The sequence below is a fragment of the Schistocerca nitens genome, chromosome 4, assembly GCF_023898315.1.
Source record: "Schistocerca nitens isolate TAMUIC-IGC-003100 chromosome 4, iqSchNite1.1, whole genome shotgun sequence".
In the NCBI taxonomy this organism is placed as follows: Eukaryota; Metazoa; Arthropoda; class Insecta; order Orthoptera; family Acrididae; genus Schistocerca; species Schistocerca nitens.
The window spans coordinates 236,383,487-236,395,662 of record NC_064617.1 but is presented as its reverse complement, the minus strand read 5'-3'; the positions used below and the strand labels follow the sequence as shown (position 1 = coordinate 236,395,662).

The following is a 12,176-nucleotide window of genomic DNA, read 5'->3' as shown; positions in this document are numbered from 1 at the left end:
TTTTGTAAGACTGTGTTGTCTAGTATAGTGTTCAAGAATAGCTGTTGTTACCACAGTAAATTTTCTGAAGAAGTATTTAATATCTGTAATGTTAATTGATTCATTTTGGAAGATACTTTGTAGAAATATTTTTTGTGTTGTTGTTAATATTTAACTAAAGACTCAAAACTGGGCACATTCAACACAGTTCTATCAAGAAACATGTTTCCAGTTTAAATTCCGTGTATCAATTATGTTGGATATAATAAACTGATTTTGTAGGAATTTGGAAAGCAGTATGTGAATGACGATGTTTTGTGTTAGAAAACCTTATGTTGCTTGGTTGTTGTGTCCAAAGTTTCATATTTAACATGCCTTTAATTAATGAGCTGTAAGAGCCAAAGCCAAAACTTTATTCACAGTATGATTTTTCCAGCTACTTTGCCGCAATTTATGTAGCATTGATAGCACATGTTAGAAATTAAACCCACTGTCCTGAGGGGGGTCGGGGAGCTTCAAACACATTGTCTTGCACAAAACTTGTTTTGGAGCTTTAATAGAAAATGGTATTTGTAAAAGAGGAGTCACATTTTCACTGTTTGAAAAAGTCATCATCTTTTTGACAGATTTGTAAATTATTAGAAAATAACAGGTGTATGAAATTTTATATTCCGCATCCTTCTGCCATGAGCTAGTGCATATTAAGTTTCATGTTCTACATTCGTTAACTCTACAAGATATAAGCATTTTAAGTTCACATTTTTTTGTTCTGTGATTTTTGTTTGAAACTTCGATTCAATTTATGTAGCATTGTTGGACCATGTTGGATAATAAACTACACTTTGCTTTGTGGTTCAAAACTATGGCCTTCCTAATGAGCCCAGTTTGGAGAGTTTTATAGAACACTTTTTTTTTCAGACTCATGTGAAAATACCACCTTTTTGACCATTTTTGCAAAATCTTCAACTTTGCACTTAATTTATTAACTGTTGGAAAGTGGTACGAAAGTGAAAATTTATATTTGAAAATCTTGTTTTGTCAAGTTACTACATTCCAAATTCACCGTCGTCATATCTTAAGTCTTTGAGATATATGAAGACAAACTTTGATATTTTTTGGGTGATTTTTGCCTAAAATTTTCTCATCGAACATCACTCATAAAATTCTTTTCATTTTATTCTTAAGACAATGCATAAAGTTGTACAATATGGCCAAATTTCATTTCCTTCAACAAACTATTGCCCAAGATTTAAAAGCTGTCACAGGAAAATCACGCTTGCTCATGCACAATTTATGCACAGAGTTAAACAGATGACTATATCTCAGCCAGTATTGCTCATAAAAATGTTAAACTTCCCCAGTGTTCATTGCAGATGCGTGAATGTTCAAATCAAATTTCACCAAAATCCATGACTGTCAAGCAGGGAAAAGTTCCGAAATTAGAGAATTTGACATGGAATGACCTCTTTGTATGTTCTTGTAAGTCCTTTTTGGCAAACAGTGCATAGTGTCCAACTGTTTATTTTAGACACGATTGTAGCAAAAGTAAATTATAAAAGCAGTTTCTTAAATTACAGTTTAATGATATAATCTCTTGAAAAGAGTTTGGGTAGTTTGCCCCCCCGTTTTTAAGAAAAGCTAGTTTTTCACGCATCTCATTGTTTATGATATCAAATCTTCTGAACTACATGTCATATGACAATATACTTTTAAAGGTACACACAGTGGTACATCTGTATACTGTCTGCAAATTGTATTGTGAATTAAGTTAGTAATAAAGAGGTCATAAATTAAAATTTTGTGACTGTTGCTGAAGTTTTACCGCATGAACAAAGAATATATAGGAAGCGATAAACTATTTTGTATGATTATTTTGTGTGTAATACTTTACGTATTGTGGTGAACCTTTAACACAAGATTGTACCTCTTAATGAGTAAATTACGAAAATATTTTAAATTTTTAAATTCAGTCACTGATTACATGAAACTCAGAAAATCAATTTCTTGCAGCCTGCAACTGGATTTGAAGACAGTTTTGATGGTTCAGTAATATAGATGGCAGTTTATGTACATGCATATCATCAGGACCATCTGCTAATTGAGGTTATTAGTTTCCTTCATGGACAGTTCTACTTACAGCTCTCCTTTTCAAGATTTTAATGCTCATAATACATGTATTTTTAAGAGCACTTTTGGTCCCTTCACTGCTGGTATATAGTTTTGTTCATCACTACTGTTCTATGGAAAGCAGCCAAACATCCTCATTCCAGCAATTTCTTTCCAGAAAGGGTTTAGTTTCAAGAGCTCTTGATGAAAGGATGCTAAATTAAATCCTCAATAAGCTCATTGGATGCTACACATAATCTTGTTGGCAATCTTCAAACTAAAGGACAGTGTCTAAGATGTGACTGCAATCAAGTCTATCCATTCCATTTCTCTCAGGCAAAATTGGAAGCTAAGAGTGTCAGAATTTAAAAACCGGTGACAATCGCTTCAACACACAATGAACTTTGTAGTGAATAATGCTTTATTATTGAAGGTAGCACAAGAAAATTGCTGTAGTTCAAGAATTCGGAATGACAAATAACAAGTCCCTCAAACATATTGAAGTCATTACCAGGATTTATATAAAAACGGTGATCGACCATTGCTGCTCTGCAGCAAAACATAGACAGTGCCATGTGTCTGTAGAACATTACACTGATATTACTGCTACTTTCAGTTTTCCTCTAATGTCATATTGACATAGAGGCATTTGGAAGTTTAACTCCAAAAATAATATTTTATATAATTACCCTTTGTTGATTTGAGAATTGGAATAACTTCCACTGAAATTGATGATGTTGCACCAGGCCACAACCAAGTTTTGTTCATTATTTTGCATAAAAATCTGCTTTTTAGTTTGCAGAAAAATTCAGGCTCAAAGAAAGTTAGTTAGGTCTCCACTAACAAAATTATAGCTACCCATTACCACAATATCACTGTACTTTTATATAAAGATCAGCTTGTAGAAGGAGGTCAGAACATTACAAATAAGGAAATTCCTTTGTTGCATTCCACATGGGTTCAAGAGGGATATCAATTCACTTTCTATAACTTGACCACAATTGAGCCAACTACGCTCTTCAGAGTATTCTGGAAGCGTTTTACTTTTTCCAGATTACAAAATCATGTGCTTGGAGTGACAGCACTTTGACAATTCTACCAGTGCATTTGTTGATGTCTTTGAATCTTGATGCAATCCTTCCTCATGAAATAATAATGTATTTATTTAGTAAATTGCACCTTATGTTGTTTCAATTGACATGAATGCTCTATTGTTTTTAATCCAATGTGAGATACTCATTTCAATGACAGTGAATGATACGCAATCACATTGTTGATAAACTGCTGTGTATAGGGGCCCCTTTTCTCACTTTGTGACACCAGCTAGCTGCCTGGTTGCTTTATAATTTAGTCATATCAGTTTGTGTTCTGAGGTAATACAAAGTGCATTCAGAAAGTTTTGCACAGTCGTCTCTAATATTTATTTTTTATTTATTTATTTATTTATTCTTTTTTGCAGGAGAAGAATGAAATTTTTTGTGAATATGCTTGGAACATTGAGCCTACTCAATGTAGCCTCCATCAGCTGTTACGCATCTAGCCCAACATTCTTTTCATGATGTAAATGCACTTTGGTAAAATTCTGGGGATTGACTTTTATACCATTGCTTGACACAGGAAATAAGGTCTTTCTCACTATCAAATGTTTTACCGTGCAGGTGGGCCTTCAGAGGTAAAAATCAGACTGAACCAAGTCCAGACTGTAGGGAGGATGAAGAACAATTTTCCAACCCATTTCCCTGATTTTCTCCTGTGTCATAAGGGCTGTATGGGGTTTGGCATTGTCATGGTGTAGTCTGATGAGCTGACGCTGAAGCTGTGGTCTGTGGGTCTTGTCCAGTGACAAACAGTAATGGTCCCAGTTAATTGTGGAGCCAGGTTCCAAAATGTCAATGAAAATGACACCACACTGATCCCAGAAGAAGGAGGCTATCACCTTTCGGCCTGCTGTTCGTGAAAGTCTTGGTTTCTTCTTCTGAGGGGAACCCGGTTGATGCCACTCCATGGATTGGGTTTTGCTCTTAGGTTCGGCCAAAAACAATCATATTTTCATCCAGCGTAATGACGCCGTCAAAACACTGTTTCCATTCTTCAGTAAAGGTCTTCACGAGACTCTCGCACACATTCTTCCTCATTGTTTTCATTTCTCTTGTCAATAATCTAGGCACCCAATGTGCACAGGTTTTTCTGTACCAGTGATACCAAAACTACCCAATGACAAAGAAGTCATTTCAGCAAGCTGTCATGTTGTCTCATATCTGTCATTTTGGATGATTTGATCAGTAGTCTCCTTATTCACATCACTCACTGCCGTCGATGGTCTACGACATTGTGGATTGTCCAGTACAGAGAAATCCTCTTCTTTAAACCTCTGCAACCACCGCTGGATACTGCTGCGATCCACAGTGTCCTTCCTCTAAACAGGGAGCAACTTCCTGTGAATCGATGTGGCAGAGTCATCGCCGGTCTTGAAGAGGAACTGTCACCGACCGTTGTCATGACCTGACATCTACTTTTATATACCAACTTATAGCTAAATGTTCCAAGTGTGTTCAGAAAAAATTTCATTCTCCTCCTGCAAAAAATAAAAAAAATTAGAGACAACTGTGCAAAACTTTTTGAACTCCCTTTGTACTTTCACAAATTCTTTTGTTCTATTTGGGGAAATTATTTTACACATTACATTTTAATTTAAAAGTAAATGTCCAAATTACATTTTGCAAATGAAATAAATTGTGTAAAGAAGGCTGTTGTTTACAGTGATTGTTTTGTACTAGAGTGGTTAATGAATGGAGTGTTTTGTACTAGAGTGATTAATGTATGGAGTAACTAATATAACGTATTAAATAAATAAAATATCATAAATGCAGAAGACCATTATTTGTCATGACATATCCATTGATCGTGAAAAATGTTACAATCACATTTACAAACAAACTGATGCAGAGCTGCCATTTTCTTAGAGTAGGAAGCAACTTGAAAAGTAGATTTTCTACTTACAGGATATTCAAAACTAGCAGTTTGTTGTATTACTTGTGGTTTGCAATAGCAGGCTGATAACAAGTTCCATGGTGGCTATTAATGTTTTTGGAATGTATTACATTATTTACATCCATTGAGTGTGATAAAAGATAATGTTTACAAATGGGAAGATATCTGTTGCACTGTATCTGAGAATTGTATAAAATTTTCTGCAAAATCAGGAATTACTTATACATTCATGCATTCTGAGTAGTTCTTATCATAGCTTTAATTTTGTACCTGTGGCAACTTAATTGTCTTTGTTCATAAAGTACTCATATATGTTATGTACAAATAAAATTTTAAGGCTTTAATCTGTGTTGGTTTTTAGGCTTTCCCCACAGTTTTCAGTGCTGGTTTGGATATTATGGAAATGTACAGGCCAAAAGCAGATAGAGTGAGAGCATTCTGGATGGCACTGCAAGACATGTGGCTGAAACTTTATAGTACTCCGTACCCAACTGTTGCTGCTATAAATGTTAGTATGATATACTATTATTTTTCATAACCCAACACATTTTTTCCCATTCTTTTAAAAACAAACAACTATGTAATTTTATTTTGTTCAAAATTATCATGATAATAGTACAGCCTTTTCTGTTCTAAATTTTTACTTCTTGTTGGAGCTGTGATTACAGTGTTTTTTTAAATGTAAAAACCCAGGCTTACATGTACATATTGCTATTTCTCTTATACACACAGGAAGGTAGTGTGATTTGCTTGATAGAAGTAACCTAAAAGAGATGAGATGTCTATCTGCAACAATTTGTAAAAGTACCTTTTCAAGTGGTTTCCCCAGTCTTGTGGAAAGTTGCTTACCAATATCCCAACTCGTATATTGCAGTCACAAATTCATACAATGAAATATGAATTCATACTACTTAAAATGTTACTGGACAGGCTCCAGTACTACTTCACATTTGATGAAATCTCTCTCTGTTTGTCCAACTAGTCTTCATCCAGACAACTGAAAAGCAATGAACAGGTAACAATAAAGAAAGAGTAACAAAGAATGATAATGAGATGTGGTATTAGTGAAAGGTGTGTGGAAGGAGGAACAAAAGTTGAGTCATATTATAAAGCATAAGATATCTCTATTCATCTTCAGTGTAATCTCCATCACTCATTATGCACTTTGGCAATGTCTATAAAGCTTCTAGAAGCTGTTAGTTAAGACCTCTTTTGGACACAATTGAAATATTGTTTAGCATTGACATCTACAGGAATACTCCTCAGGGTACCATACATTGCATGATGGGATTACCTTGTGCCACTATTACCCTTTCCGGTTCCACTTCCAATAGAAAGAAGGAAAAGATGATTCCATTCAGACCATAATTTATCTTATTTTCATGGTCCTTATGCATTATGTATATTGAGTGCAGTAGAATCATTCTGCAGTCTGTGGCAAATGCCAGTTCTCTAAACTTCGTTAATAATGTTTCACAAAGAAAAAAAATCTTATTCCCTCCAGGTATTCCTAGTTGAGTTCATGGAGCATTTCTGTAATATTCGCACATTGATCTAATTCACTGACAACAAACCTAGCAGCATCTCTGAGTTTCTTCAATGTCCTCTTTTAAGCTGACCTGCTGGAGATCCAAAACAGTCTAACAGTACTTAAAGATGCTCTGTATGTGTTCTAGATTATAAATGGAGCTATACTTTCCCACAATTCTCTCAATAACCTAAAGTCACCCATTTGCCTTCGTTACAACCAACCTTATGCACTTGTTCCATTTAATGTTGCTTTCCAACATTACGCCTATATATTTAATTGACCTAATCGTGTTAAGCAGCACAATATTAATACTGTGTGCGCATATTACAGGTTTGTTTTCCTACTCATGTGCGTTAACTTAAATTTTCTCTTATTTAGAGCTAACTTCCATTCATCACAATGTACAGAAATTCTGTCCAAGTCATCCTGTACCCTCCAGCAGTCACTTGGCAATGATACTGTGCTGTACACTACAGTGTTGTTAACAGGCAGTTACAGGGTGAAGCTCACTCTTTATGTTGTATCGTTTTTATACTTAAGAGAACAAGACAGTTCCATCATAGTTCCCTAGGGCTTTTATGATTGTACCTTTGTCTCTGATGAACCCTTGTCATTCAGGGAGACACAGTCCAACTTCTTAAAAAGTATGAGTTATATATCTGAAAGTCTGTTCAGTATGTGTGGGCTTTAAGTGTGCAGTGTGGCACTGTCAGACAGATTTCTAGAGATCTACATCTACATCTACATGACTACTCTGCAATTCACATTTAAGTGCTTGGCAGAGGGTTCATCGAACCACAATCATACAATCTCTCTACCATTCCACTCCCGAACAGTGCGCAGGAAAAAACGAACACCTAAACCTTTCTGTTCGAGCTCTGTTTTCTCTTATTTTATTTTGATGATCATTCCTACCTATGTAGGTTGCGCTCAACAAAGTATTTTCGCATTCGGAAGAGAAAGTTGGCGACTGAAATTTCGTGATAATACAGAACGAACTGCCCTTTTTTTGCACCCTTTCGATGTCCTCCGTCAATCCCACCTGGTAAGGATCCCACACCGCGCAGAAATATTCTAACAGAGGACGAACGAGTGTAGTGTAAGCTGTCTCTTTAGTGGACTTGTTGCATCTTCTAAGTGTCCTGCCAATGAAACGCAACCTTTGGCACGCCTTCCCCACAATATTATCTATGTGGTCTTTCCAACTGAAGTTGTTCGTAATTTTAACACCCAGGTACTTAGTTGAATCGACAGCCTTGAGAATTGTACTATTTATCGAGTAATCTAATTCCAATGGATTTCTTTTGGAACTCATGTGGATCACCTCACATTTTTCGTTATTTTGTGTCAACTGCCACCTGCCAACTGCCATACCATACAGCAATCTTTTCTAAATCGCTTTGCAACTGATACTGGTCTTCGGATGACCTAACTAGACAGTAAATTACAGCATCATCTGCGAACAAACTAAGAGAACTGCTCAGATTGTCACCCAGGTCATTTATATAGATCAGGAACAGCAGAGGTCCCAGGACGCTTCCCTGGGGAACACCTGATATCACCTTAGTTTTACTCGATGATTTGCCGTCTATTACTATGAACTGCTACCTTCTTGACAGGAAATCACGAATCCAGTTGCACAACTGAGACGATACCCCATAGGCCCGCAGCTTGATTAGAAGTCACTTGTGAGGAACAGTGTCAAAAGCTTTCCAGAAATCTAGAAATACGGAATCAACTTGAGATCCCCTGTCGATAGCGGCCATTACTTCGTGCGAATAAAGAGCTAGCTGTGTTGCAGAAGAACGATGTTTTCTGAAACCATGCTGATTACGTATCAATAGATCATTCCCTTCGAGGTGATTCATAATGTTTGAATACACTATATGCTCCAAAACCCTACTGCAAACCGACGTCAATGATATAGGCCTGTAGTTCGATGGATTACTCCTACTACCCTTCTTAAACACTGGTGTGACCTGCACAATTTTCCAATCTGTAGGTACAGATCTATTGGTGAGCGAGCGGTTGTATATGATTGCTAAGTAGGGAGCTATTGTATCAGCGTAATCTGAAAGGAACCTAATCTGTATACAATCTGGACCTGAAGACTTGCCCGTATCAAGCGATTTGAGTTGCTTTGCAACCCCTAAGGTATCTACTTCTAAGAAACTCATGCTAGCAGCTGTTCATGTTTCAAATTCTGGAATATTCCATTTGTCTTCCCTAGTGAAGGAATTTCGGAAAACTGCGTTCAATAACTCCGCTTTAGCGGCACAGTCGCCGGTAACAGTACCATCGGCACTGCACAGCGAAGGTATTGACTGCGTCTTGCCGCTTGTGTACTTTACATACGACCAGAATTTCTTCAGATTTTCTACCAAATTTCGAGACAATGTTTCGTTGTGGAACCTATTAAAGGCATCTCGCATTGAAGTCCGTGCCAAATTTCACGCGTCTGTAAATTTTAGCCAATCTTCAGGATTTCGCGTTCTTCTGAACTTCACATGCTTTTTCCGTTGCCTCTGCAACAGCGTTCGGACCTGTTTTGTGTACCATGGGGGATCAGTTCCATCTCTTACCAATTTATGAGGTATGAATTTCTCAATTGCTGTTGCTACTGTATCTTTGTATTTGAGCCACATCTCGTCTACATTTGCATAGTCAGTTCGGAAGGAATGGAGATTGTCTCTTAGGAAGGCTTCTAGTGACACTTTATCCGCTTTTTTAAATGAAATTATTTTGCGTTTGTTTCTGGTGGATTTGGAAGAAACGGTATTGAGCCTAGCTACAACGACCTTGTGATCACTAATCCCTGTATCAGTCGTGATGCTCTCTATTAGCTCTAGATTGTTTGTGGCTAAGAGGTCAAGTGTGTTTTCGCAACCATTTACAATTTGCGTGGGTTCGTGGACTAACTGCTCAAAATAATTTTCAGAGAAAGCATTTAGGACAATCTTGGAATGTTTTCTGCCTACCACCGGTTTTGAACAAGTATTTTTGCCAACATATCGAGGGAGGTTGAAGTCCCCACCAACTATAACCATATGAGTGGGGTATTTATTTGTTACGAGACTCAAATTTTCTCTGAACTGTTCAGCAACTATATCATCGGAGTCTGGGGGTCGGTAGGAGCAGCCAATTATTAACTTAGTTCAGCTGTTAAGTATAACCTCCACCCATACTAATTCGCACGGAGTATCTACTTCGACTTCACTACAAGATAAACACTCCACCACCAATTCTGCCTAATCTATCTTTCCTGAACACCGTCTGAGACTTTGTAAAAAATTCTGCGGAACTTATTTCAGACTTTAGCCAGCTTTCTGTACCTATAACGATTTCAGCTTCTGTGCTTTCTATTAGCGCTTGAAACTCAGGGACTTTCCCATCACAACTACAACAATTTACAACTACAATTCCGACTGTTCCTTGATCCAAGCACGTCCTGTATTTGCCATGCGCCCTTTGAGATTGCAGCCCACCCTGTACTTTCCCGAGACCGTCTAACCTAAAAAACCGCCCATCCACGCCACACAGCCTCTGCTACCTGTGTAGCCACCAGCTGAGTGTAGTGAACTCCTGACCTATTCAGCAGAACTCGAAACCCCACCACCCTATGGCGCAAGTCAAGGAATCTGCAGCCAACACAGCCGCAAAACCGTCTGAGCCTCTGATTCAGACCCTCCACCTGGCTCTGCACCAAAGGTCCGCAATCGGTTCCGTCAACGATGCTGCAGATGGTGAGCTCTGCCTTCATCTCGTAAGCAAGACCGGCAGCCTTCACCAAATCAGATAGCCGCTGGACTCCAGAGAGAATTTCCTCAGATCCAAAGCGACACACGTCATTAGTGCCAACGTGTGCCACCACCTGCAGCTGGCTGCACCCTGTGCTCTTCATGACATCCGGAAGGACCCTTTCCACATCAGGAATGACTCCACCCGGAATGCACACAGAGTGCACACTGGATTTCTTCCTCTCCTTAGCCGCCATATCCCTAAGGGGCCCCATTACGCACCTAACATTGGAGCTCCCAACTACCAATAAACCCACCCTCTGCGATTGCCCGGACCTTGAAGGCAGAGAATCATCCTCTGAAACAGGGCAGGCAGCTGCATCTGTCTCAGCCAGAGACAGTAACTGAAACTTGTTTGTCAGACGCACCGGGGAGGCTTTCTGGTCGGCCTCAGGAGACGTCTTTCGCTGCCTGCCACGCCTTGGAACGACCTCCCAATCAACCACAGGCGAGGGCTCAGCCCCACTGCAGGCAGTAACTGGGGCAACCACAGCGGCAGACCGATCTGGGGACAGACGGAACGAGGTTAACATCCCCGTGATACCCAAGTCCGGCTCCCCACAGTGGTGCCCATTGGCAACAGCCTCAAGCTGCGCAACCGAAGTCAGTGCCGCCTGCAGCTGTGAGTGAAGGGATGCCAACTCAGCCCTCATCCGAACACAGCAATCACAGTCCCTGTCCATTCTAATCGATGTTGAACAACAGTTACTGAAACACGAGTCCGTGCCTAGATAACGCAAGGGAAACACGCAAAGAATGTATGAACTAACCTGTACAAATGCCTAACGACTGCGCTACAATCTGCCTGAATTTACGATTACAGTAACTAAAACTCGAAATTACACCTCCTATACAAAACTCACACACAATTTAAGTAAGAATCTACGAAGTAGACACAGAAAAGAAGCTGTATACATATCTTTCTGTGCTGTCGATGTGCACCAACTGGGAGCTCAGGCCACATCTGGCAAGATGGAATCTCCAGAATGAGACTTTCACTCTGCAGTGGAGTGTGCGCTGATATGAAACTTCCTGGCAGATTAAAACTGTGTGCCAGACCGAGACTTGTACTCGGGACCTTTGCCTTTCGTGGGCAAGTGCTCTACAAGTATGATAGAGAAATTGCGTGCAAAAGGCAAAGGTCCTGAGTTCGAGTCTCGGTCCTGCACACAGTTTCAATCTGCATGGAAGTTTCAAGATGGAATCTGGCTGTCCTTCATCTGTGGTTTGCAGTTTATCATGCGACCAAGGGGCAAGATGAGTTTCATGTGAAGACGCCTTCTAAATCTGTGTTGATTTGTGGAAACTAGCTTTTTCTCTCTCAAGGAAATTCATTATATTTGAACTTAGGATATGCTCAAGAACTCTGCAGCAAACTGAAATTAAGGATGTTGGTCTGTAATTTGTGTGTCTCTTTTTTTTTTTTTACGTTTAGAATATATGGGAGTCGCCTGCACTTTTATTGAGACACTAAGGACTTTGCACTGCGAGAGAGCTTTGTGACAAATGCAAGTTGAGTAAGGGACCAGTGCCAAAGAGCTACTCTCTGTAAAACCAAATTAGGTTTCGAAACCAAATTAGGATTTATTTGTCTTCAACTCTTTCAGTTGCTTTTCAACAGCAGGGGTGCCTATTTGTATCTTCTCTACTTGAGAGTTTGTGTAGCAGTCAGACAGTGGTATATCTATATGTCCTCATGAGTGAATGATTTTTAAACACAAAATTAAAAACTTCAGATTGATGTAACATGCTTTTTGATGTCATTTGAAATA

General features: G+C 38.8%; 1 protein-coding gene across 2 annotated transcripts in view; it reads left to right on the top strand.

Moving 5' to 3' along the window:
* LOC126252040 (enoyl-CoA delta isomerase 1, mitochondrial-like) overlaps window positions 1-12,176 on the top strand; it is a 51,372-nt gene that overhangs the window by 12,098 nt on the left and 27,098 nt on the right. For both annotated transcript variants that reach the window (XM_049952832.1, XM_049952833.1), the window contains exon 4: window positions 5,438-5,584. In XM_049952832.1, the coding sequence (XP_049808789.1) occupies window positions 5,438-5,584 (147 nt within the window). The remainder of the gene's footprint in view (window positions 1-5,437; window positions 5,585-12,176) is intronic.